We start from the raw sequence: 27,526 nt of genomic DNA on the forward strand, positions 1-27,526 counted from the left end.
ACCAGTAAATGTCATCTTTCCCAGTAACCAAAGGGGTATTTCTGCACTTCCCCAAATAATCCTGTGAAAATGTGTCAGCTTGCCCGACGACTTTAGAGAAGCAACAACACAAGAGAAGAGCACCACAAACTAGAACTTAGAACACCACATAAAAAGCTTCAGATACTTGGAGCTTACAAAGTTTCTCCCTTTGTTATCCTGAAGCCAGGCTGGTAAGAAACACCCAGCTGGTCTTCCTGCCACATGGTAGTTATGGTCAGATCAGTGTCAAAGGGGATGTTTAGTACTAGGAGTAAACCCTGTGTGGTAGGCAGGGAACTGAGACCGAGACTCTTTTCTTGTTGTGAGTTAGAAGATAGAGGCAGATATCAACCTGACATTTTTCCTTGAGCCAGGCTGTTTCAAATTGAGTTAAAACTTGAATTTTCTATTATAAAAATGATGTGTCTTTAAAGGTAGCGCCTACTCAAAAACTCAAACATAAACACTATCATTCGTGGGGGCAGCAGGGAGCATACTGGATAGAACAACCACCTTTTGACTTGAGGATTGCAAGTTTGAAACCCACCTGCTGCTGTAGGACACTTGAGCAAAGTACATGCCCTGTTCCAGTAAAAATGACCTCAATGTATAAATAGGTAAATCACTGTCAGTTAAAAAAAAAAGACATTATATCACATTGTGACATATCACTTGTATACATAAAATATAATTAAATTAACAAATTCACCTCACACTTTAACCAAGGTTGGCTTATATTGTTTTTTTCTCCTGCAAGCCAACATCACCTGTTTGGTTAGCAAGAAGTCCCACCCATCTAAAAAAAACCTGGCTAGGTAAGCATATGTGCCAGCACAGTAGAGAACAAAAGCCTTGCAGTCAGCTAGAGTGAAAGCACTGGTGCAGAAGAAATGTCTGAAAGACTTCAAATGAAAAGTGAAAAAGCCAAGAATTTTCCACCGAAAGAAAACCCCTGGGAAGCCGACGAGCACCTGAGTGCTCCAGGTTTGAAACACAAAGGTACAAATGGGTTGCATCTCCCAGCTCTGAAAATAATAGGGGGGGAATGCCCAGTTGATTTTTGCACGCAATTATAGAACACCAGTGTAGCATTCAAGAAACTAAAATCAAAAACGCTGCTGAAATGAAAAAAAATTGCTTTTCTTTTATAGGTGCTTAGTCGACAAAACACCACAACTTTGGAACCTCATGACTTTGGTAGGGATATGCGGGTTTGCTCAAAATAGATGACGAAGCTGCGGAGGAGCACTCGGTCCTGGGGAAACTCCATCACCACAGAAGGAATGTCAGCCGGGGGGACGAAAAGAGAAGGAACCCACAATGACTGTACAACAACCGGTGACCCTCAGCATCGGCACGCACAGCATGCAATTAGCCGTGAGTGTCTGAGAACCCCAGCAAGAGCTACCATGCTAAGCCAAGCCCTTCAGAGAACCCCTCCCAAGGAACTCTGGAAACCTATGGCCACATCTTAACCTTTTCACCGTGAGAAAGCTAAAAGTATCGTGCCACATGCTAAAGGCAACCCTTTACTTTTCCATGCTAGCAGGTGGCACACGACCAACATGAAGGCCTTCCCTGTCATCAGTGAGTAGGGTTGGCAATTTCAGAGTCAATGCTTGCACACGCCTTGCTTCATCAGTTAACCCCTGGCATATGCTCACCTCAAAGTTACAACCCCCAGTAGTCTCCACCTCCTCTTCCACATAAAAATCAACACAGCATTTGAATAAACATAGTAGTGGAACTGAGCATTTGCCTGGAAGCAATTCCAAAAATATGAGCGCTTCAGGCAGGTTTGTTACCTGACATGGAACTAGTAAAGGAATGTAAGTTTCTTAACTATTAGCAAGTAAGTTTCTTAACAATAAGAGCAACCTATTGCTTAATCAAAAGATACAGAAAATCTCATTTAAAATTTTCCCCTGTACTTTGGAGTTCAGCGATACAACTAGCACAATTAATCAGGTTGCAAAGAAAGACATTGCTATATTATGGAGAGATGATTTAAAACTTTTTTAAAATGATTATATTTCATGGGGCAATATTGTATTAACTACAAAATACTAGAGAACAGAAAAAAGCTATAATTAAAAAAACATTATAACCTACACAGACAACTATGAATTTAAGAGTTCACGAGTAAGGCTGCAAACAATTAGAAATGATGTGAGATCACAGGAGCGCTAGGAAATCTGGTTCCAATATGTGTCTTCCTGTGAAGGACGGAAATAGGGGTCAGTTCAGCAAGGATCCTCAGGGAGCACAGTGAGGACTGAACTCCGCTCATCCCAAGAGCTTATACTCCAGTGCAACTCATTCAGTTAGGGGTGTGGAACAGCCACCACAGAAACAGCAGTGGAAACTATTTCAAAAGGCCTCAAAAATACCTGGAAAGTCTCTAGAATAAAATGCCTTGCTTAATTGAGACTTATGCTGGAAGATTGTTGGGGGTTGGGATTTGGTACTGCCCAGCAAATTCTGTTTCAAGGTCATGGATGAAGGGGATAGCAAATCCTTTTAAAAAAAAACAACACCACCCTGGTGTATAGTCAAGAGAATGTGCTCGCTTTTCTGCTCCGATAAAACGGAGACAAGTATCTATGCCTTAGAACATGTCTGTCTTACCAGTGGATTTATTAACACATTGGTGACTTTCACACTGCAAGGAGCATCACAGTAAAAACAAAGGATACAAATGAGAGTAACACACCCCGTGTTAAAACAGAATGTGAGACTCCAGAGAAAGTGAATATTCCGCCAGTGTGGGCTGTTGAAGGGGATTTAATTTAATTTTAAAATATGAGATTTACTCCCTCCTCTTTCAGTTCAAGTGAAAGATCAAAGGAGTCTAAATCAAAACGAAAAATTCAAGTCTAGTGAAGTTTCTCTGTTTCCTAAAATAATAGTCATATTACAATGGATAAATATTTGTTCTGCATCTGATACAGCCACATATTTTACAAAACTATGCACAAGTTTTAAAATTTAATCTGCTGCAGATTTTGACTTCTTATTAGAATTAATTTACAGATGTATAGTGAATTAGCATTCAGTCGTTCATTCATTGTGGTCACCCAGAGCCCATTCTAGGGTACCCTGGGCAGGATGCCTGTGATGATCTCTCACACATGGCAAGGGAATAAACAGATTTTAAAAATTCAGAAGCATAAAACATTTCCTCGCCTCCTTGTGATGCAGAAAGAGCAACACACACCAGCACGAGTCCTGTCTGTCATCACTGAGCGTGCATCATTAGTCAGCCTCTCCTTTTGTCCATCCCTCACGACTTTTTAGCTTTTCACCAGCAGTTGTTTTCCTTTTCTGGTTTGTCTCGGGTCAAGTCACGCCAGGTCAGTCACAGGGTAACCCAGATGTCAGTTTACCCAACTTTTACCATGTCAGTGTCTAGTTGTCACATGAAGGGATTAAATTCCACCTCGGGGTGACTCCTTGCCTCATCCTGACCCTCACCCTGTCGCAAGAAGTTAGCCTTTTCTGGGGCCCGAGAGACACATCTCCAGTGAATACCCAAAATGTTTGAGACAGAGACCTGTGTATGGAGAAATTCTGCAGAGCTCTCGCTTGAAAGGTTCTCTCAAGGCCAAACATCTGTGGAACAGGTCTGGGCCAAAGAATGCGAGGCTCTCGGAGGTGGACCGCAGCACCACGTCAGAGCCCTGCAGTAATATGTCTGCACAGAGAGCAGTAACTGGGCTGATGCACGTTTGCACTCCCTGAAGCCAAAAACAGCCCCACAAATCTCATCTGTGAAGCGTTTATTCCTCGTATCACAGCGCTATTCCCTGCAAGGCTGTTCGCCCCGGGAAAGCGCTGCCTCAAAATACGGCACAGGCACCAAAACACAGGCAGCACATATTGAGTTACTAGTGCGTAAGCTGAGAAGTGTCAGTGTTTATGTTCCCTGCTGCTGAAAGCGTTCCCCTTCCTTCATTTTGCTAAAAGTGATCATTAGAAGAGTATTAGGCCATTTAAAAAAGTTACACTCATCTTAAAAATATTTACTTTTCAATGAGTTTTGCCATTCATACGTGGAGCTGAGCGACTGGTAAGTAATTCTAATATGAGAATATTTAATGTGACGTTTCTGGGGAGATCAAACAGCTGCAGCATGCATATAATTCAAAAGTGGTAATTTAGTCTAGAGAAAAACTCAAAGACATTTAAATTATTTTGCATATATATATATCTATTGCTAAAATATTTAAATGTGTTGCTTTTCAGTGAATGATGAAACTCTTTTAATTGAAGACATACAGTGCAAAAAGTGATGTCAGGTTTATTAAAATAACAATTATTAAAGTAATTACAGCTGAAGGCATTAGCATTTCCAAAGTCTTCTGAGCATTTTAAACAATAATTCACTTAATTAACTGGTACACAGAAAGCGTACATATCTACCCCCGGAGGGTCAATAGACTTCCCTCACCATTACAGCTGGAGAACATACCTATTTACTCCTGCATGAACAAACACACCTCCCCAAGCAGGCAAGAAACACAATGTACTTCATAAGCTCTATAGTACAGGTGAAAAACATGAGTACACACGGACAGCCTGTGCAACACGTGTACGGGACAAAGTGGACAGAGAAGAGAGCAAAGCAACCCACAAATGTGATACATCTCTAGGAACAGCAGCAGAACAGCTGGAACAGACATTTGGGCTCATTTCCTGCTGAAAAAGTGTGAAGCAAATGTCTTCTGAAGAATCTATTTTCCAACAATGTGTTCTTAAACTTATCGCTGCACTGTACCTTCTTGACTACAGGTCACCCCACTCCGACAGAGAAAGGGTGCACTGGAGTATAGTGTTTCTGGGAGAGAGCGACAGCAGTACCCCAGGATAAAGACAGCTCATAAATGTTAGCAGAGACCTGAAGCAGGAGTCTACAGCAAATTCTTGAAGTCTCAGCTCAGCTAGACTTGAGCAGACCCACTAATCTGCTGCTGGGTCAGATCTGTGAAATTGTACACCTACCCTAAAGACGTGTTTGTTCGGTTATGTCCTTTCATTGCAGGAAAGCTGCTCTTTCTGGCTCAAGGGTTAAATGAATGTCTTTTCTGCAGAAACTAAAAACCCCCAGACTCAAGATTATCACATGATATAACCCAGTGCAAACATTATGGTGTGATTTAACAAATTAGCCACTTGTAACAGGAAACCCAGAAGGCTTTCTCATAGACATTCGCTAGTCAGGAGGTGCTGATGAAGTCATGCGTTCAAGGTGAACGTCGGTCACCTTCACAAGGGTTGTCTGTGAAACCCCAAGTGCCCAAATAGATCAGGGGTCACTTTCTCTCTGAGAGGCTAATCGGCAGGGAGAGCCCTGAAACGGCGTGGCTCAGCTTCCGTGGCAATCATAGCTGAAGGTGCCACACAAAACAAAGCCAGCCGCCTTGCAGATAAAGATATCATGTGATGAGAAAGCTCAGAATGCTGTACTGGAATCATGTATCTTCTCTGTGAAAAGACTTTGATTCCTTGGATGAGGAACACGTTTCAACAACCAAAAAGCCACTTACATCCTTCTTGACAAACAAAGAGCTCCATGCTCCAGTGACCCTGCTCCTCTAGTACACCATATCCTGCTTTGCACAAGAAACACAACAAACCTCAGGTGCCCAGTGATGGCCTCCATTACAGCGTGGCCGATGTCTGAGAAGGCCAAGCACCTCCATAGATACTGACTTAATCAGGACACCAGGAGGTGACCAGATGGCAGGAAGACAGCGCAGGGACCATGTGCATGTGGTGATGTTGGTGGAACGGGTGAAGGTGATGACATGAGGAATGGTTTGAAACTCCAAGTTTGCTTCCTAGATTCTGTCACCACTTCTGCCCTGTCAGCAGCTCTAGATCCGGTTCCTCTGCACAGGAAGTGGGTCGGTCAACCTCCTAGCTGCCTGTACATAGCTACTGGCAGCTCTTGGCTCAGATATGAGGTTTAACACTCTCCAGAAGGTGGATGACATATGGCTTCTGTAGAACAACTAGCAGCAAGTGACCACTGGGATCACTGTGTACACATCACAAACGCAGGTGGCAGGGGAGCAAAAGTCACACCCTGGTCCTTCTTGGTACAAAGAAACTAAAACCAGACCTTGCACTGTATTCCTTCTCTTCATGTGAAAGTTCCTAATGCAGAAACTAGGCAAAAGATCTAAAATTACATACCAAAGTTCATCCACAGGAATGACTTACTTGATCCAATTTTTAACACTGACTCCATCTCAAAAATATGCATAATAAAAATATTGGTTTGATCAGTTAACTTAATTCATAACTGAAGTATTTCTTTGTTTTGCATTTAATTCTACTGCACAAGGGGCTAGGAAACTAAAAATCCATTATTCTGATAATTGTATCTGAATTTCAATTGCATACTCCTGTGCATTTTGACCTGATGGCATGCAGCCCTTGCCCCTGGCAAAGGTCACAGGTAAATTCCCACCTGAGCTCTGTCTGCAGAAACCTCCTGCAGGGGGATTTCTGTGGGAAGGTATGCACAGCCAGACAGACTTACAGTTGACTGGGGGAGCTCATGCCGACTGTGCCTGCCTCCCCTGGCCTTCCCTTCGGCTGTCTGCACTAACAGAGTTCTGACTCGGTTTCCTGTGTCTTCGGACTCCAGGTGTGGGTGCCTTCAAGTTTAATAGAAAGCTTATCCGCAGTCTCTGTGGTGATAGTACCACCTTGCCTCACTCTCTCAAACAGAGCTGTCTCTTAACAGGAGACAAAACATCATTTATCTACACATGTACGAGGCACAAACCACACATGACACAGAGTTCAGTCTATACATCACCCACTTAGGAACCCAGAACATGCCTGTAAAACCTTGCATATGTGCACATTCTGCAGCGCTCATGTAAACATACACATCTTACCATGGGCACTGATCACTCACTGTGAAAAGTTGGGGTGCGAGGGGCTGGTAGAAGACACACGTCTGGACTGCCAGGTTGAGGAAGGCTGGGCGGTACAATTCAATCCTTCGGTGACCCTGGACCAATTTGTAGAGCTCCAGGCACATGAGTCCTGCCACTGCAGCTGTGGTCGTGGCAATGGCTGGGATGATTCGCCCAGCGACCAGCTTACTCTGAAGATGGGAAAGAGGTTTGGATATCAAGAGGCAAACTATTAAAGTCAGCAGACCTCTAACCAAAATGTTTCAAATTTAAGGGACCTGAAGGGTTGCTGCTGAACATCTAAACAGAGAACTTCTTTGGAATGAGTGAAATTTTAATCTACTGAAATTAATGTTGTAAACAGGTTGCTAAGCAACTGAATGAACGCGAAAGACGTGTTGTTCTTAAGTTGCTTGGCCACAGGATCTCGGAAGATATCTCTTCATCATTTCTACGTGAATATCCTGTCTCATGGTACGTTTATCATTTTACTAAAGAGGCTGAGACACTTTAAAACAGGTTAAACACCTGCCAGGCTTTAGAGATTCAATTTTCCCCGCATGTCTTTCATGTTTCTCATTGCAATAATATCGTTCCATCTGCAGTCCTATTTCCTCACTGAAAATGAAGAAATTTAGCTAAGTTATTCTGTGTATCAGTTCACTTCAGGTGTTTTTTTTTTTCTGTGCAAAGTTGGCAATCAGTATTTTTGTTTAGAATTCCGTTGGATGTCTAAAAAGTTATTAAATGTTTATTAATATCTGAATACATAGCGGAAGTTTATTCAACCCAGACATGGTAAGAACAATGGAAAATGCAGGCAAAATGTCTCAGCTGCAGAAACTTCAGTAAAAGAGAAAACAAATATAAGAGAGAGAGGCAATTATAGACAGAGAAATAAATAAGGCAGTTGAGAAAAATGGCTTGTTCAGATCCAGGGACAAAACACCACCAGCTGCTAAAGGTCTCAGTGCAAAAGGTGTACTGTTACTAAAACATATTGTTTACTAAAACACAGAAAAGAAATAGCAGAAAGGAAGAAGGAAACAAATGTTCACTTGTGATACCGTCTACTGTAATTCCTGCCTCTGTTTTTGGCCCACAATAAATACAGCTTTTCAGGCATGGGATGGGTTTATAAAACAATTGCAAGGGAATTTATTTACATTATTATGATACTTTTATAAATGAAAGTTTCAGTTGCAGTTTATAAATACAGCAGTAACTAAAATAACACAAGATTAGGAAATACAATACGAATTCATAAGAAATATATGTGACTGCACATGCTGAGAGGTATTATGTATTTAACTATGCAATCCTCTCCTCACAAACGCCTCCCCTCTTCTCTGCCCCACCTGCTTAACATAGCAAAACATATACCAAGCTCAGGTAACACACCTTTGGGAGAAGGTAAAGTGCTGTGATTAGTTTTGCTTTTTTGGCAAGGGTATGCCTCATTTAACCAGCACACCCACTGTGGGGCAGATGTATGACTCTACACAAAGACAACCAGTGGGGGATTGGGGGGTGCAGAGGAAATTGTAAGTGCTCTTTTAACACAGGACAGGCAGAGGGGCAGGGCTGCAGAGGAAAGAACTTCACGACTCTCTTACAAATAAAAACAGAGAGCTACAGTCCTATCCAGTGCTGTATTTAAAGTGACACCATCACTCAGCAACACAGAAACCCATTTCTGGGCACAACACATTCATAGTATATACTCACGAGAGCGGCGATGTGTCTCTTGAAGTCAGAACAGAATGTTACGGGTAATTGAAAGAAAAAGTACATGTACAGATTTTATTATTATTATTATTCATTGTGCCAATCTATCCTGTCGAGTATATTTTATATTGAGGACAACAAAGGAAATTAGTGCTATGATTTAGAGACGTCTTCTTAACCTCTAGTTCAATATATATTTTAACTTCTTAAATGACTTCATACCATTTCATCTGTTGTCCTCATTACTTTCAGTTACACAAGGCAATCTGTCATATTTTGGAATAACATTTTTCTGATTACCCCAACTCAGTGCCATGTAATACAGTCACTGAGAAAGTGAGTCAAGACTACATTTTAAGGAAAAGTCCATTGATTAATACAGGAAACCCTTCATGAGTCTCTAAGGCTTCTGTCAGACCTGGTGTGGAAAACACACTTTGCAGGATCCTGACTCCTCACCATATTTGAAACTATAAAGGTAAGACACTGAGTGTTTTCATGGAAATGTTGAGAACACACCTAGTATCCCTGAGGGGATGATGATGTCACCCCTTTCTCACCTTGAGTCGGTCAGCAGGGGGGATGCCATAGTTTTCGGCTCTCAGGTTCGAGGCAGCCACAATGAAGTCCATGTGGAAATTTGTATCATCATCCTGCATGCAGGGACATTTTAAGCACATTTTTAATTCCAGAATAATGATCTTTTAGTCAGGTTATCATCATAATGTCATCATTGTCTTGCTCGTTGCAGAGTGTGACACTTCACACAAGACTCTTTCTCAGAGTTTTGTTGCAGATAAGGCAAAGAATTTGGATCTGGGCACACAGATGATATAAACTTTTGACAATAACTACAAATGACCTCTGTGTATACTCAGATTTCAATATATAATTAATGACATACTAATACTAATGTTGGAGGGTGCGGTGGTGCAGTGGGCTTGGCTGAGTGCCGCTCTCTGGGGGGTATGGGGTTCGAGTCCTGCTTGGGGTGCCTTGCGATGGACTGGCGTCCCATCCTGGGTGTGTCCCCTCCCCCTCCACCCCTATGCCCTGCGTTGCTGGGTTAGGCTCCAGTTCGCTGCGACCCCGCTCGGGATAAGCGGTTTCAGCCTGTGTATGTGTGTGAGATGCTAACGTAAGTGATCTCTAGAGCAAAAGATACCTTCTCTATCTATAGGTTTTTCCCACAAAAAGTAAATTCCGTGCCTGTGTCACTTTGATTAAAATACTTAATCAGGTGTGGACTCTTCACAATTGTTACTGAAGTCTAATTTCCTTTTTGCACAGTGCAACACATGATGTCATGCTTTAGCCATGCAGTACTTCAAAGGATGAAGAAGCGACTGTCATTGAGGTACCCGGGGGGAGCATTAGGTAGTTAGTTCAAGCAACTTGATGCCCTTAGAATCTCTCGACACACTTCACATATCTCCTGCGAAACCTGGGCAGGTGGTGAGTGTGCAGCAATCAGAGGAGCATATAGTGGGGGTTGTCTGGTGTAGACCTGAGTCACACAAGGCAAACAACACCTGATATACTTCTGTGTCCACAGAACCTCATGCATCGTTTGCCCCCCCTCCTCACAGCCTTTCAAGCAGATGACAAAGACAAGGACAAAGGCCCAGCAGCATTGGGAAGCCCTGACTGAGGACTCACTGGTGCACTGGGGCCCTGATTCAAAGAACTGGCCTCATGCCCTGCAGGAACACCACACTTCAAGGATCCAGAGCTCAAGGGAAGAAGGGAGCTTCAGTGACGAAGAGCCTTGCACTTTTCAATAGCAATCTGACCTTTTCATCACATTTTTCAAAGCCTACAGAGCTCTGCTTGTGCTTGTCCTGGCTTGGGACGTTCAGAACATGTGACATGTGGCTGTCAGGGTGAAGAACACAGGAGACTGCTGTTCTTCTGGTGATCCTACCTAGGCTACTTGTAGACAGGGCCGCTAGAGCACAGAGAATGAAGTGGTCATGCATGTCTCCAAGAGGTTTCCTAACAGCCCTCTCAGAGTGCTCATTCAATGGTAAAATAGTCACACTGTCTCAGGTCTGAGTACTTGTTGTGAAGGCAGGTCAAATATAAGATTATTACCTTCTCAAACTCAATGGGGTGCATCCTGAGAGTGGTGCTGTTCCCTGGAGTGGAGGCCAGCTCATTCTTTAGCTTCAGCAGGTGGGCTGTGTCTAAGAGAAAGTGAATGGAGACAGTGTTGTTGAAACAGTCATTTAAAGAATGCTGTATGGGAGATGACCACATTATGCCATTGGTTAATGAGACCGTACAAAAACATATGCAATGTTTGCTTCCCCTCACCAACATTTTCCTTGTCTTTCTCCATGTCCTGGTCCGTGACATGGATTTTTACGCCAGACTTGGGCGTGAAGGAAGGCACATGGACCTTTTCAAGGACTTCCCTGATGGTGTTACGGTCTCGTGTTCCCTTGATCTTATAAATCTGTGCATAGAGGTTTGCTGCTGCTATGATGTAATCCATATGGGTGGCCTGTACGATAAGGCAGACAAATATAAAAAATGCACTGCATATGCCATCATGGTCAAGTTAGATTCAAAGTAATATAAGCAATAATGTCACATACATTCTTGTATTTTGTGCAGAAAGGCAACATTTATAAGAATATAATCATCCAATTTAGACAAAATGCTTTTAATGTATATGTTTAATAATAAAGTTGCATAAATTACACAGAAAGAATTTCACAAAGAAAGAGACAATTTTCTTCCAGAATATCAAGGCTACCAAGATAACTTTAAAAGTAAAGATGGGGAAACTGTCACGCCCATGACCTCACGCTTGACGCCTGTGCCTGCCCCTGATCAAACTGACTATAATACAGAACATTTTAGTCTGGAAGCTACAGAAAACTTGATATTCATGGGGCAGACTGACTGGTGCTGACTTTATGCATTTGATGGTTTCTTCATGATCACTTATTTACATTTCAGTGGTCTTATTCATTTTTTTAGATAAGTGGCCCAAACCTCAAGACAGTGTGAATAATACACTGTAAGAATAATACTAATTGAATGATATCTGTAGCATATGGAATGCATGGTGAAGCAGGTTGTAAAACTTACATTGTTTGGACTAAAGGTCAAGGGATGTGGACACTTCTTTTGGCCAGACCAGAAAGGCAAACCAGAGCTTGTCATCTGAGAAGGAAAAGTCAAAGGACTTAAATTTAAACATGGCTCAAACAAGTGGGCACTCACACAAGCATAAATACAACAGCATCTAAAACACAAAACCATCCGAGGGTTTTCTATTTAACAGATGTGGAAGATGTCCTGGATTTTTTTATGTTATTGTCATGATTCAACTTTAACAATGCGAAAAGACCCCTTTCTGTATGAGGAAGTCAAAAGAATGTTAGAACCACTACTGTATGTAGTAGACAATTTGTCCTCTGATAAGGGAACAGAGCAGATACACTGCATGGGGCCAGAAGCTAGTGGGATCTTTGATCTACCATGGAGCTGTCAAAAAGGAGCATACAGGGCTTCTAGCCCCCTGCTTTGTTTCAGTTTCTGTCCATTGATGGGTATTCCAGCAAAAGCTGCTGCTCAGAGTCAGACTCTGCCATTTCTTGGTATCTTAGCTCAATCTACCCCCGGTGCCTATTGTTGGCAGCTTGGGGTATTTCAGCACTCCCATCGGGGGGCAGCTGCTGTAAGGATGGGGTACCATACAAGCAAAAACCTTTGAACCAAAAGCCACACAGAAACATCTGTTCCATATATCTGTCCAACGTGCAAAGCCACTGTGTGGTTGTGCAAAGGAAGCGATCCATTCTTCCCTCCCCAGCAAAGTGACTGCATCACCACATCCTCAGAGACCTGTTTTCCCATTGGGAATAAAAATGGCAGATGTCCAGTATTTCAACTCAGAAAAAGCCACCAAAAGGCCACATTTAGACATACCAACTTAAGTTTTTGCATATACACAACATTTTTTGTGGTAATCCAATACACCCTAATGTAATTCTTTCACAAAATGCCAGAGAAGCAATTTTAACTGGGCAGTATGTGGAGAGGAGGCACACCCACACTTGAGTTTCCATTCCATTTATGTCATAGTCTGGGAGCCATCTGGCAAATTTTCTCTAACATTATACAGTACAATAAATCTACATTCAAACTAGAAAGTCCAGGGAACCTCAATGGTCCAAAGAATTCACTACTTCAGTTCTGAGAATCCTAGTTCTTAGTGCTGAGATTTTATAACAATGCCTTTAACAGCTTTATCAGACTCCCCTGGAAAGTAGCTGGGAGTTACACATGGAGCAGATGGAAGGACTCTCTCCACCTCAGGCAGTGGTCACGGAATCTTCAAAATAACACCATGCTTTCCGGCTCCAGAATTTGCACTTCCCATTTTTGCTGTTTACCGTTAAATAATATTTATTGCTGAAAAGTAATGCTAGAACATAACAATCCATAATTAAGATGTACTCATGCAGATTGGCAATTACCGATTAGAAGGTCAGTTTGTTCAAGTATAGATATTTTCATATACTGCCTAGATGGAGTTTATGCTATAATAAAATGTTTACCTTTTTCTGTGAATAAAAGACATTGTTTTAATGTTATTAGTTAATAAAAACTAAAGTAAATTTGTGAATATATGAAACTGATATCGTTTGACCAATATAAATTGTGGAATATTACTTTCATATTGATGCTAGGGAGAGTTTTTTTTTTTTTTTTTTTTCGAACCGCTTGTCCCATACGGGGTTGCGGGGAACCGGAGCCTACCCGGCAATAACAGTTGTTTAAAATATTAACTGTGAACCGAAACATAAGTCATTCAGTAGCAGATAGAGGGAGCTCATGGTGCATCCTGTTGAATGGTAACGGGAAGATCATCACTGAAGGGGTGTCTCCACAGGACAGGATGGTGGATTCTAGCTCCCTAATTAACAGTGCTATGTTACCTGGTGTGGGGGAAAGCAGTGCAGTAGCTGACGGATGTCATTGTTGTAGAGGATCTCCCATCGGAGACGGGCCCACGTCACACAGTCCTCCCAAACGGCTGGACGCTGGCTGCCAACACTGCCATGTAGCTGTGCCAGGACTTCCAGTGCCCCGGCCTCTCCCCGCTCCAGAGTTCTTTGCAGGAACTCATGATCACTAGAGGGGTGAGCGGGAGAGAAGTGAACTAACAGATTGTAACCTGGAGCTGCAAAGCTGGAACTGAACCCAGACAGCTCCTTCGGTCATGACTGAGGTCTCTACAGAATGCAACCACGACACCATCACTTACGGATGAGCACCAGAGTTTAAAGCAATGGCATTAATCCGTTAGTGATCAAATGACTTCAGATAATGAGCCTGTAAAACACCAGAGACAGGCCAGTGATTGGAGATTGTCAGTGCACTCAAAAGAAGAGAAGTACAGTACATAGGCATGACAAAATGGAAAGAAAGTCACTATAAGTTACCTCCTGACAGACTGCAGATTCTCACTATGGTGTTTGAGGTACCTTCAGGTACAACTGGGAAGGCATGGTCGGATCACTATCATTCAGTCACAGCAGCAAAAAAATACCTCACTGTCATTTAACTGTAACTCACCATGTACATCTTTTCCACAAACTACTAGAGTGTTTCCAGGGTAATGTAGTGAGATGATGTAAATATGGTATATTTGCAATATCTCTGGAATCTACTGGTAGGAGACTGTACCAGGAAATAGGAGACAGGGTAGAAGAGCGACTATGAGAAGTTGCTGTGAGACTAAAAGGGATTTTAAGTTGAATGGAATATGATAAAATCACTTTAAAATAGTTGGGTTAACAGTGTGTGTTTCGGATGACACCCTATTGAATCTTCCTTTCATTTAAAAAATAGTTTTGACACAAATGAGTCAAAAACTTGCACGGCTAAGCAAGACTCCTCAAAGGCGGAGAAGAGATGGGAATGGGTCTTGGACACAGGCTTTGGACACAAGCCCTGGCGATAGGGACGTTTCCGTAGCACATGCTCAGAGTGATTTATTCCTCTCACGTCCGGCCAGAATGGAAAATGGAAAAGGCATAAAGCTCCAGGGTGAGCAGCTTAACTGTGCTAACTCTGGCTGGGGTCAGAGGGCCAGAGCAGAGGCCTCCACACATCTGACAGTGAGGAAATGCCCCCCAACCCCCACTCCCACCCCTACCTCCTCTTTTGGTTCACGTGATCGGAATCTTATACTGCAGTGGACGTTCCTCTGTAAACACCTCGGGCCATATTTTAAACAGCGACTGAGGAAAAGTAAAACCAAATCATCTTCAAATGTTTACATGAAGCCGGCAGTGAGGGAGCAGCTTAAGTTATGTGGCTAGTACTGGAACATTCTCATCATCTTGACAGTGCTAAAAGAACACAAGACAGATCTCTGTCTGAGGAAGTGTCAGTGTTCTTGCCATCATGAATTATTTTTATCAGGAGATACTTTCTTCTATTCAAAAAGAAATAAAAGAAGGGGTAATAATTAAGTGAGCATACTGTTAACTCGAATATCAGGCCAATTGTGTTCACCCGAACGATGACCCCTGCAGCAAAACAATAAAACATGGTGGATACTGCATAGGAAACATGGTGCGTCACTGCGTGAGAAGAGCGCTCAATAAAAATAAATTGAATTGAATTGATATCGTGTTCTCCCTTCTATCCTATTCTATTCTATTTTACCTACTCTAAAAGCAGCAAAAAATTGATATAGAAAAGGTGAAATCTATCATTTATAAACTCTGTACATCCCTCTGAGCTGTGCACAACAATTCTGAAGTATTACAGGAAAGTATATTTTTTACTTGCCAAAAACAACAGGATGAAAATAAATGTGGCCAATGAATGTGACTCTTCCTTTCTAGGAGGCCAGTGCTTCCACCGGCCACAGGTGTGATGCTCTGCCCAGTAGCGGACAGGATCTGATTCACAACATGTATAAATAAACAACATTCAGGGTCACATAAAAACCAGTAAACCCATTCATCGAGAGTTTTTATTCTATATGTTATCCTCTTTGAAACTTTCCAATGAGCAGCATTACATTCACAGGAACACGTTCACTCAAACGCACATTGATGTTCCTTCTATCCTGTAACATCAAGACCACCATGATCTGCGTTCTCCCTTTACAGGTGTCCCTTTGGTAACCTTTGGATTTTCAAGCCACTTTCAGAAATCTATTGTTACAAATCTGGGGTATTCCTGACAACTTTCCAGTCTAATGACATGCTTGGGACTTCACATGATAGGAACACAGGACAAGCGATTGTGGAACGTGCATTTGGTACGGCATGTGTGGCACAGGACGGAGCTGTGGGGTTTTTGGGCAAAGGACTCTACGTACTGCTCTGATTCAGGCCTAGAAAAATGGACTGTTCAGTATTTTATTGGACTTATTAATAACACGGCTATTCAGCTATGGTGCTTGAAGTCCCAATTTAAGAGGTTTTGATGCTAGTAGGAGTAGGGCGGTGAACCAGATGAATGAATTAACTGACTTTCTGAGTTCTTAGTAGTTTTGTGGTGTGTAGGAAAATGCACTGGAATGCAGCCATCCAGGACAAGGGCTGAAAAATCCTGATGTTGAAGCTTTGACCTTTATGAAATTTAGAGTGAAGGACTTACGTGAGGTACTGGTTCACATTTTCTGGAACTTGTTTGAAGAGCCCTTCAAACTCGTCTCTGGCCCACTAGAAAGACAGGAACCCATGTCACCTTCATCTGAAACATTGGGCATTCTATCACATTGTCTAGGAGTAAACTGAAATCAGGTATAAGAAAAACACATTTCAGCAGTAGCAAGAAATAATGCTCCTTATAGCAACATTTTTGTGCTGTTTGCAATAAGCAACGTGTCATGATATCAGCTGTTGAGTAAGACAACTAAGAGGAAGTGAGACTTGTGAGAAAGATGAAGAAAGACAATGGTAGGTATCATACTCATAGTTGTACCACTGCTTCTTTCTGTGAAGGCAGAAGGAAAATATAACTCGTTCTGGATAACTAAACAATATGGGACAACTGATGAACAGTGGTGGCAATACCTCCCGCAGCCATGTCTGATCTCTTGTATATGACCTCTACATGAACAGTGCCTCTCCCCCTATGTCAGGGCTGTCTGGGGCTCAGTGGTAGACAGACAGCATCTGCAAAACAGCTGGGTCCCATTTCCTGCCCAGCCTGACAGGACCCCCAGTCCACGTCCCTTGCTGGCTCCGAGGGACAAAGCGTGTTCGCACTGTGCCTGTTAACACTGGGTGTCAGCACTGTGGGAGGTAGCATGTGACAGACACACCACAGAACACCAGCTGTTACTCCAGGCATGAGTGTGTTGTGCTAGTGGTGAAAGCAGACAGGAGTCACAGAGGTCTAGTGTTCATATATCTGTCCTGCCTGCATGTGCTAACATGTGTATGAGAGTGTGCATGTAGTGTACAAGCTTGTACTGTATGTCTGTGAGCTTGCGAGCCTGAAATGTGTGGTGTTCCAGAGCTGAAAGGTGAATCTCACCTGGAGGGTGTGCTCGATGAGGTATGGGAAGTTCTTTAGAGTGCACAAAGGAATGGCTTTCTGGAGAGAGGATCCAGGCACCCCATAGGAGTCCGTGAGGAAGGGCACAACGACTGTGGTATGACCTCTGGTACCCAGGGTCCCCCCTTCCAACAAAGGCTTCTGATGCTGGACACAGCGACCATCTAGATATACTCCTGCAAAGCCAGTCGCAACAGTTATCTTTTCCGAACATGACTGCTTTAATATACCATATTTTCCGGACATTTCCGAGACAGGACTAATGGTAAGAGGGTTTTTTAATAACTGAGAGAGCACCAAAACTATCTGCCTACTCAGAATCTGCTTGGTACCTTCATTTCAGTAGCTTCCTATCCTTCACAATTATTCTGAGTTCTGTTTATTCTGATTGTTCATAATTTATTAAAAGTGTGTGGACAGTGGTCTCATTTGAACAGAACTCTTACAACGTGCACAGTTAAAGAGCAAACGAATGCACACAAGGATTAAAATATGAGATAACGGCGCTTGGACACACAAATCGGAGGAGTCTATTTGTAAGAGTTACATGCAGCACTTCGGTTGGAAAGTGAACAATAAAACCTGCTGCGACAATGTTGATTGGTTGGAGCTGAGTTTGGAATTAAAGTCACTTTGTGCAGCATTTCTTATTTAATGCAGCCTACTTGATTGTTTAGATCCAGAATGCACCTGGACCACAAACTGCTCGTAGACCACAAGAGCAGCAGAAGTGAAGGTGGAGGAGATGCCAACTCTCTGCCTTCCACTTGCTAACACCACGAAAGAGCATAGGAAGCTGGGCTGTGCCAATACTGACTTGCTTCTAGGTTGTCCAAAGCAGCAGCGACTCCATCCAAACTGGAGAAAAACTTGTTTCCATAGACTTCCTCGCTTTCTGGATCCACTCTGTTCTGGTGTGCTGTTATATGCATGGATGGGTTCATTTTCAGGATGGCCTGCATCGCAGTCTCAGATTTCAGCCTCTGCACGAAAGAAATAAAACATTTATATTACATTTACGTACGTTTATTGATTTAGCAGATGCTTTTCTCCACAGCAACATACATCTCAGAGAAAAATACAGTGAGTGCATTACATCAACAGAAGGAATTTGTTACATAACATTGTCACATAACAAATACTTCTTTCAGACAGCAGACTCAAAGACCACCAGACGCGAAACACATAAAACAAAGCCGACAAAACCACAGATTTGGCTGCGCTCGTCTTACTCCAATGTCTTCAGAAGTGAAGAGAAACTGTCGATTTAGATTTGATTTCTCGATCGAGTCCATGTCTGTCACAGTGATGTGTCCGTCTTCTGCAGCACCCAAGCCAATAAGAGCAAAGTTTTTCAGCAGCTCGCAGCCAATTGCCCCTGTTCCTACCTAAGGTTAGTGAAAGACATTGTAAGCTTGCATGAAGTATTTGCACCTTCATTTCCAAATAAAAGTGCTATTTAAACTACAGCTGCTACAGACTTAATTGTTCTGGCTGCATAAATCATTGAGTTAATGACGAAGAAAAAAATCAAATCCAAGCAAAGACGCTATCCTTTGCAATTTAATACAAAAATATCTCATATTGCTTTTCGGAAGGAACCTGTTTTTGGCTGAAAGAGCGTCTCTAATTATATGTGATAATCAAGGCTGGTATCAGCTGAAAAACCTTCTGAGATCTAGGCAAATCAGAAGAAAACAGCGAGAGCAAACACTGAAAACACAGTCTTGGCTGATTGTAACACACCCGGCAAGAGACATCAACAGGAAATGCCACCTGAATCAGAGCCATTTCCTCTATTTCATCTCATCAGACAAGATGTAAGTTTATTATAAAAATATGTCAACAGATATGCATATCTATGGGTGTAACACTATGGGTCTATCTTTGCAGGGTTTTTACACTATAAGAAACAGTCAAATAACAAATGCTGATCATGCTGTATGCAGCTATATATATATATATATGTATAAACTTAAAAAATACACACACACACACACACACACACACACACACACACACATTTTCAGAACCGCTTGTCCTATACGGGGTCACAGGGAACCGGAGCCTAACCCGGCAACACAGGGCGTAAGGCCGGAGGGGGAGGGGACACACCCAGGACAGGACACCAGTCCGCCGCAAGGCACCCCAAGCGGGACTCAAACCCCAGATCCATCGGAGAGCAGGACTGCGGCCCAACCCACTGCGCCACCGCGCCCCCTTACTTAAAAAATATAAAAATTAAATATCATAATAAAGAAAGTTTACTGCCACCGCCATTAGGTGAGGCTTATGAAGAAGGTTCTGTAAAGTCACAGGAGACCTACATTGACAGCAATGCAAAGAGTGCCTTCTGCTGGTGGAACTGTGGTCAAGCACTCACCAAAAAGTACTTCTGCTTTCCAAGCTTCTCCTGGAAGGCTTTGCCAAACACTGCAATCTGTCCATCATACCGACTCCCAGTCTACAGTTAGTAAAGTGATATTGAATGAGAAGCATCAAAAACAAACTGAATCATAAGTTTTACCCAACAAAAATCTGAAATAGCTCTGTGCATGTGCCAGCACATTTCAGTGCAAGGAAGCCTTCAAGCTATATAACATTTAATACATTGAAATGCATGAATCAAAAGCAGATGTTACGAATTTACACAAGTAAATTACACACTGCACTGTGTTTGTGATATAAAATGTCACACAAAAATGTTGACTTGAACATTTTTCAAACGCATGGCATTTTTATTTCTTTTCGTTTAGCAATGGATTGTTCTACTTAAGCAAAGAAGTTTAAGGCATTGCACAAATTAGAGAATGATACATGAGAAAAGCATTAACCGGCGCAAAGTTGTGCTCTGTCAGCAATCGCACTTCCTCTTTCTCTTCCTCTTCCTCAGGCAGACACTCCAAGGCATCAAAGTACAACCACTGCTGCACAGGAGTGAACTTCCTGCTGCTGGCCTGAAGGCAGTGGAAGTCCATGTATGAAGCAAAAGTCTTTATTGTGCTCTTATTGTTTCTTAATCATAATTATTGTATGTACTTTTGCCATTAAACATTTTACTGGAGTAATTTTTATCCCCTAATAAAGGGTTCCACAGGTCTCCTTTGCCCCATAAGTTAGGCTCCCAAAGACCTGATGTGGGTACATCTCTTGCACAGGTAATACTAACAAGGTATCTTTCTTGTGCATTGCAATTATAACGCATAGTACTGATTGAAAGATGTCAATTTTATCGCCACACTCACCTTCAATACCTCCTGTGCAGCCAGTCCTCCAATGAATGAGTTAACTGGGCCCAGGTTTCCCTGAGCAGTGAAAGCGAACTTCCGCACAATGTCTTCATCTAGCTCTAGCTGGGCTTCACTTTTCAGCTCCCTCATCATAGCGAGCAGCATTTTGGCATCTGCCTGGAAGGGGGAGTAGAGAGACGGGATAGCTAGCAAATTGTTCTGAGTTCATATACCCACTCCAAATTTTGGCTATAAAAAAATGCTAATTAACCTCCTTTTCCCAACAACCTACAGCTTGATTGCAGCAATTCCCAGAATCTCCTACTGCTTTCTGACGTGACGCTAGATGTAGGCAGCTTTTATCATTTTAATAACAATCCAATAGTTAAGATTTTACACCGTTCCAGCATTTCTTCCTTCACATTACATTGTAAATATAGCACTTCAAATTGATTATTTTACTGACACAACTACATTGGGACCTCATGCCACAAACAAGTTGCAAATTTTCAGACACATTTTTTAATTTATTTATCTCTTGTATTTTTGTCATTCTGCCAATTTCAAAAAGAAAAAAAAAAAAAAATCAGCATCTGTACAAATATGACCTGTGTTTCCACACCCAGCAATTAACTTGCATTAAAAAACACCCAGACAGAGTAAGAATGTGGGGCTGGATTAATTTGCTTCCAGGATATACAGTTCTAGGGGGGCGCGGTGGTGCAGTGGGTTGGACCACAGTCCTGCTCTCCGGTGGGTCTGGGGTTCAAGTCCCGCTTGGGGTGCCTTGCGGCGGACTGGCGTCCCGTCCTGGGTGTGTCCCCTTCCCCCTCCGGCCTTACGCCCTGTGTTGCCGGGTAGGCTCCGGTTCCCCGTGACCCCGTAAGGGTCAAGCGGTTCTGAAAATGTGTGTGTGTGTGTGTGATGTACAGTTCTACTTTGTTACAGCCTATTTGTATATCTGAGACATTCAGAAAACGTACCCAGCAAAAAAAAAAAAAAAAAAAGATATGTCTCTATTATTACACTTTATTGATTTTATAGATAAGAGGGAAAACTGAAAATGGCAAGATGCTAATTCCTGCCTTATGCAACACATTTCCAGAATAGGCTCCAGAACACAGTGACCCTACATAGGATGAGTGGATGATTAAATAGATATACAAATATCTTATAGTGGATTTTTAATTCATTATAGCTTTAGCCATGATTTTTAATGAACCTAATCATGAATAAATTTAAGGATTCATTATTAAGTTTTTATTGATTGTGACTGGAAATTACAATTGAAACTGAAAATTACTGTTACATTTCCAGTCCCAAATGTGTCTGTAAGTTGACCCAGTGAATAAAGAATGACAACAGGACACCACAGGTACTGTTACAATCTTGATTCATTCTTATCTGCACTTAGTCTGTATTGCTTTAAACATCTATTATGTTACTCTTTTCAGCTATATGAATACAGTGTAACACAATTAACCATTGCTAAAAAAGCACAAGGCAGAATAGGGGGACTCTTGAAATAAAGGTAATAATTTATCAGGAGGAAGAGAAGCAAGGTGCTTTTTCACTGGTCTCAGACTCAGACCTGATCCCTGGGTTTGGGCAGTCGTCCGGCACGCTTCACAAAGCAATGCAAAGCTTGGAAAGCCAGATGGAGTGTGTGATGCTTGTTCGTTTTCCCATAGCCTGTCATGACCATCTGAGGGTTGGAGATGGCATCATGCAGTGCTTGCTGGAGGAATGTACACACAGGAAGAGCTGCATCAGCAAACCAATAAAATAACTGAAAAATGACTGAACTCAATTTCTGTTAAAGATTTCACTGTGGTATTCCCTAAAACAGTGCGGCATGTTTAAAAAAATGTAACTTACAAAATGGAACATCTTTGGCATTTTCACCTCTGTAGCAACTCCACCTTTTTCATATTCTGAGAAGAGCGAGGTGTCGCAAATACTGAAGGTGTAAGGCTCTATGGAGAAGGAGCATCAACACCGTTTAGAGGGGTGTTGATCCTCCTTGCTACTGTACTTCACATTCGCTCAGTAGTCTGACACCTTACCTAGGACTTTTATCTCCACTTGTCCACAGCTGTTGAGCTCTGTCATGCCAAGAACTTCCGAAAAAGCGACAAAGTCTCCATCTTGAAATTCATGTTTGTCTGTGCACGTGACTATGCCAGGATTTCCCTTTAAAGAACACACAAACAAGAGTAGACAACCAGATTGCCATGAATGCAGCGGATGTAGTAATTCATGCGTGAATTTTGAACTGACATTTTTAAAAACTGTTCAATTTCTTCTGCACATTAAAAAGATACCCTGGAGATATGGTCGATCGTGGCAAACACAGGCGGCACCCCATTCCAGTCTGCAACTTCAAACTGTTCTCCAAAATCACAGAAAATCTGCCTAAAATTCAACACAAAATATGGGCAAGGAAGATACATAGTTTTAGTCCTTAAAAATTTCACAAAGAACTACAGAACCATACATGCCAGCTTTCTAAGCGTAATTTTCTTGTGTAGATCTGCTTGTAAAGGTATCCATTGTTTTTAAAAAGAAAAAAAAAAACAAGAACTGTTTTATGCTCTGACTTTACCCACACAATCCTTTGGTGTCAGCAGTGATGAACTGGATACCACTGGAGTGACAATACTTTCCTATTTTACGCTGCTCATCGAGCGAAGAGTTTGTGAGTACAACCACCTGCCAAAAGAACAATAGAACTGTATCACTACACACAACACAGACAAACACACTGATGTCATGGTTTATGAATATCTCAAACTCTAATATTGCACGAATGCATGACGAATTGTAACATTATTATTTTATTACTTATTCATTTGGTTGACGCTTGTCTCCAAAGTAACTTATCCCACTTACAATTATTTACCCATTTATACACACACACACACACACACACTTTCGGAACCGCTTGTCCCATACGGGGTCACGGGGAACCGGAGCCTACCCGGTAACACAGGGCGTAAGGCCGGAGGGGGAGGGGACACACCCAGGACGGGACGCCAGTCCGTCGCAAGGCACCCCAAGCGGGACTCGAACCCCAGACCCACTGGAGAGCAGGACCCGGTCCAACCCACTGCGCCACCGCGCCCCCGCGCTACCCATTTATAAAGATGAGCAATTCATGATTAGTACATCGCTCAGGGTTACTACAGCAGGAGTAGGATTTGAACCTAGGTCTTTCAAAGAAAGGCAGCAGTTCTAACCTCTACACTACTTGCTGGCACGCTTACCCATATTCAAGAGACTGTAAGAGCTCTGGAAATTAACACCAGCACAGTTATGTCAAGAATGTTTACTTTGATCACTTGATTTTGCATAGCCAATGGACATCTGCAGAATCTTCCCAGAATGACAGAAATACCTGGAACTGGGCCAGTAAGTTCTCATGCAGTGGGCCAGTGTGGGCGGACACGGTCACATAAGGGTTGAGTTTTAACAGCTTGGAAAGGGAACACTGGGCCCTGTTCTGACCGATACTGGATTCCTCCAGGTAGAACTAAAAGAGAGGAGAAAGTTCAGGGTTTAGACAGGCAGCAAACGGACACCCTTATAATGTAAACAATGGATTGAAAATACACCGTTCTTGAAATGAAAATGGTATGTTTCTGTTGTTTTTTCCATTGTTCCGATGTCATTTTCAATGTATATACTGTGGTCGACACTGTGGTCATCCAGGCCCGACGAACCTGATGCAGGTGGATAGTCAATAATGCTCCTGGTAATGTGCCCTCAGCTTTTACACATGCTGAGTTCAGGTGGGTTAAAGTTTCACATTAATCCATATCAGTGGCATTGTGTCAGTGGTGCATGACAAGAAGCTGCTACATTGGAGCACTTCAGTCTGCCTTAAATACAGTATCAAACTTTGCATTCAAGTTTCCTACACAGTACCTGAGATGACAAGTCTTCCCAGCTGGCGATACCCTCATCCTGAACTGTGACAGACTTGACGCCTGCCAATATTACATTTTTGGCTATCTCCACTCCAAGTCCCCTCATCCCTGCAATGAGCACATCTGCCTTCTTCATGTGATGCATGGCCTCATGGCCCAGCACATACCTGTAGGAATTATGACAGCTCTTACACACTTGCTCACTCAGTGTTATCGACAACTTGTTATTATCAGGGTCACAACGGTGCAAAGTCTATGCCTGACGCAATTGAGTGTGATGCTTGGTCACTTTGCACTCTGCACTTTTGGTAACCCATCACAGGGAATGTGCACACAATTACACACTAAGGGCATGACAGAGCTATGGATTCATCTGAAACAAGGGTCTTCGGACTGTGAAAGGAAACGAAAACACCCAGAGGAAACACATGCGCGTCATACAGACAGAGCTGGACTCAAACCTATGCCCAAAATTACAGCCCAGGAACTGAGGCAACAGCACCACTTACTGCACCATGGTACCACTCCTATTATATGTTATTTATATAATATTATCTTATAAAATTATGTGTGTAACAGGTAGTATAAACTGTCGCCTTATAATCTGAATATTCCCGCTTTGAATCCTGACTCTAACTGTAGTACCCTCGATTGAGGTATTTATCCTGAAATGACATAGTAAAAAACACCCAGCTACACTGTATATACGGATGAATCATGGAAAATTAGCATACTGTACAAATCCATCATTGTAAATTGCCTTAGACAAACACGCTGGGTCAGTGATGAAGAAAAACGTTAAAATCATAATCATACTGTGCTTGCAGAATACGTAGAAGCTACAGGGCTTGTTAGGCCTGGCATTTTTATGGCTGCCACCAATTTAATGATTTTATTTGTTTTTAATATAAGAAAATGCAAACAATTTGAAGCCAACCAATCAGTGACTTACTGACCATCAGACTCCCTCACTCACTCACTCACTCACTCACTCACTCACCAGTATCATAAATCTCTTTTCCAAACCAGGGTAAAAAGAATCATGACAGTAAGTAAAGTAACTTAAGGCTCACATAAAAATGCTACAGCTAGAAAAGTACTTACAGCTGCCGAGAATAAAGGCTTTCGTCGATGTCAGAGACCTGAGACATGTTCTGAGAGGGAAACAACACAAGAAGCAACGCGCCGTGTCAGTAATTGTAACAATTCAATCCAACTGTGTTGCGTGGGTGGCGCAGGGACGGAGCGAAGCGACGCGGGACATCGCACCTTCCTCGCGCTGATCCACGGACAGAGCAGAACCGAGCCTCAGGGGTGCTGCAGCTGGACAAGCTGCTCGGACTCGCAGGAAGTAGTGCTCTCCGATACCTTTTCTGAACGCCGATCACCGCCAGTCGACGACAGTGTGAGGAAAACGTGAAGACAAGCGGAAATGCCGAATGACAGAAACGCCGTATTGAGCCGGAGTACGAGTGACTGACAGACAGACAGGGGAGGGGGTCGCTCCGCTGTCAGTAAACCGAAACAGAAAGCGGCATCATTTTACTTTCACTTCACACGGAGGGGCAGGAAGAGGCGCTCGCGAGCTCAGCCTTGGAGCCTCGACACCCGACACCGAACTGAAACTGTTGTTCACAATAAAACATTGATTGAGTACACAGCACAAGGACAAAAGTGAAATTCGCAGTGTGGATAAAATAACAGCAGCAGCAGTAACAAGAACAATACGTTACACCTGATCATAAATGCAACAGTTGCGTCACCCCCCGAGCTGCATTCATAATAAATTTATTAATTTAAAGTGCAGTATTATCTGCAGAGCATCCTGTGGTTCTTATGCCGTCTGTTTGCTAAATTAATTACATTTATTTAGACTCATCATTAGATTGATCTCAGTTGCACTGAAGCGATGCACGGAACACAGTACAGTAGTATTTAAATTTACATATATTCATTTAGCAGACGCTTTTCTCTGAAACCTACAACTGAAAGAAAACAAAAAAAGTGCGCTTCATTTTTTAAAAAAATTGTTATTTAAGTATAAGCCCTAGCCACTCCAATACTGTACACTGGACCGCGAGCACCAACAGAGTGTATGCCTTTCCATTTACTTTCACAGTAGTGTATCATCCTGCCTAAAAAAAAACGTCTTAATGTGCATTCCTCAACATGTGCGCACTGGGTTCTTGGGATACAAACATTGAAGTAACACGTCTTTGAAGATATGTACCTTTCCAGATTATTTTCATTGCAATTTCCTATCTATTTTCTAAAATTTCTGTCTGCTATGAAGTGAAAGCGACCTGCATTAATGTCCTTAGCCATTAGCAAGCAGTGAAATGCAGTCAGAATTATAACAGAACATGGACCCCCTTCATTCAACTCATTTCTGCAGTGTTGGTGTCTGGTGTTTGTGAGTGTTAACCAAATACAGGATGACGAAGGCTGCATGTGTTTATGGTAATCAGATGACAACTGGTATGGCACAGGAGTTATTAGCAACATTTTTCCAGTTATTTTGAACTAGATTAAATTTTAATGTGGTTTGAAGTTCATAAAAATATACATTTTTTTTTAAATTGTGCTCTCGGATATAGCATTATTCAAGAGTTTTACAGAACTTAACTTGGAAATAAATGGGCTTCTGTATGATAAATTTTGAAGGTGAAGATTAAAAAAAGTTGCTGCTAATATGCTGCAAAACATTGCACATGACAATGCAATGAATTGTGGCGTAAATAATGAAATGATGGATGGTGAAATTATGGATTTTTTCAGTAATTTAAAAATAATTTTAAAGTTGCTTGAAGCTAATAAAAGGAGTTTAAGATTTATTTATTATAGCTCTACCCGAGGTGTTTTTATAGAACCTAATCAGCAAATAAACAATAATAATGAATAAATGGATCTGTGAACAAATCAAGTTAAAAATAGACTTCCGGACCCAGTTTTTCGCAAGAAGAAGATTCTGTGAATACCATAAGGAAAGACATTATTTTTGTCCTTCCTCTCTCTTCTCTCTCGTAGCCTCTGAGTTTTTCTTGGAAGGGATCATTGCCCTGGCTAAGCTCTGCCTCCAGTGCAACTCGAGATTCCTTCCTGGGGGCCTGCAGCAGAGACCTAAGTAGGACCTTAGTTATGG

The 27,526-nt window shown here is 42.2% G+C and overlaps 1 protein-coding gene across 2 annotated transcripts in view; it reads right to left on the bottom strand.

The window, feature by feature from the left end:
- uba7 (ubiquitin-like modifier activating enzyme 7) overlaps positions 1-27,526 on the bottom strand; it is a 45,501-nt gene that overhangs the window by 16,791 nt on the left and 1,184 nt on the right. The window contains exons 1-22 of one of the 2 annotated variants that reach the window (XM_018756645.2): positions 25,654-25,865; positions 25,489-25,538; positions 24,383-24,551; positions 23,853-23,987; positions 23,061-23,167; positions 22,780-22,870; positions 22,522-22,648; positions 22,334-22,431; positions 22,047-22,193; positions 20,471-20,632; positions 20,060-20,182; positions 19,609-19,689; positions 18,458-18,613; positions 18,043-18,208; positions 17,205-17,401; positions 16,320-16,384; positions 13,637-13,832; positions 11,781-11,855; positions 10,998-11,187; positions 10,776-10,867; positions 9,242-9,334; positions 6,953-7,144 (exon numbers count right to left, since the gene is read on the bottom strand). In XM_018756645.2, the coding sequence (XP_018612161.2) occupies positions 6,953-7,144; positions 9,242-9,334; positions 10,776-10,867; positions 10,998-11,187; positions 11,781-11,855; positions 13,637-13,832; positions 16,320-16,384; positions 17,205-17,401; positions 18,043-18,208; positions 18,458-18,613; positions 19,609-19,689; positions 20,060-20,182; positions 20,471-20,632; positions 22,047-22,193; positions 22,334-22,431; positions 22,522-22,648; positions 22,780-22,870; positions 23,061-23,167; positions 23,853-23,987; positions 24,383-24,551; positions 25,489-25,535 (2,709 nt within the window). In that variant the 5' untranslated portion in view covers positions 25,536-25,538; positions 25,654-25,865. Of the gene's footprint in view, positions 1-6,952; positions 7,145-9,241; positions 9,335-10,775; positions 10,868-10,997; positions 11,188-11,780; positions 11,856-13,636; positions 13,833-16,319; positions 16,385-17,204; positions 17,402-18,042; positions 18,209-18,457; positions 18,614-19,608; positions 19,690-20,059; positions 20,183-20,470; positions 20,633-22,046; positions 22,194-22,333; positions 22,432-22,521; positions 22,649-22,779; positions 22,871-23,060; positions 23,168-23,852; positions 23,988-24,382; positions 24,552-25,488; positions 25,539-25,653; positions 25,866-27,526 lie in introns of those variants that run through there. The other variant, XM_029249940.1, reaches the window with a different exon arrangement.

This window comes from Scleropages formosus, chromosome 2, assembly GCF_900964775.1.
Source record: "Scleropages formosus chromosome 2, fSclFor1.1, whole genome shotgun sequence".
Taxonomy (NCBI): Eukaryota; Metazoa; Chordata; class Actinopteri; order Osteoglossiformes; family Osteoglossidae; genus Scleropages; species Scleropages formosus.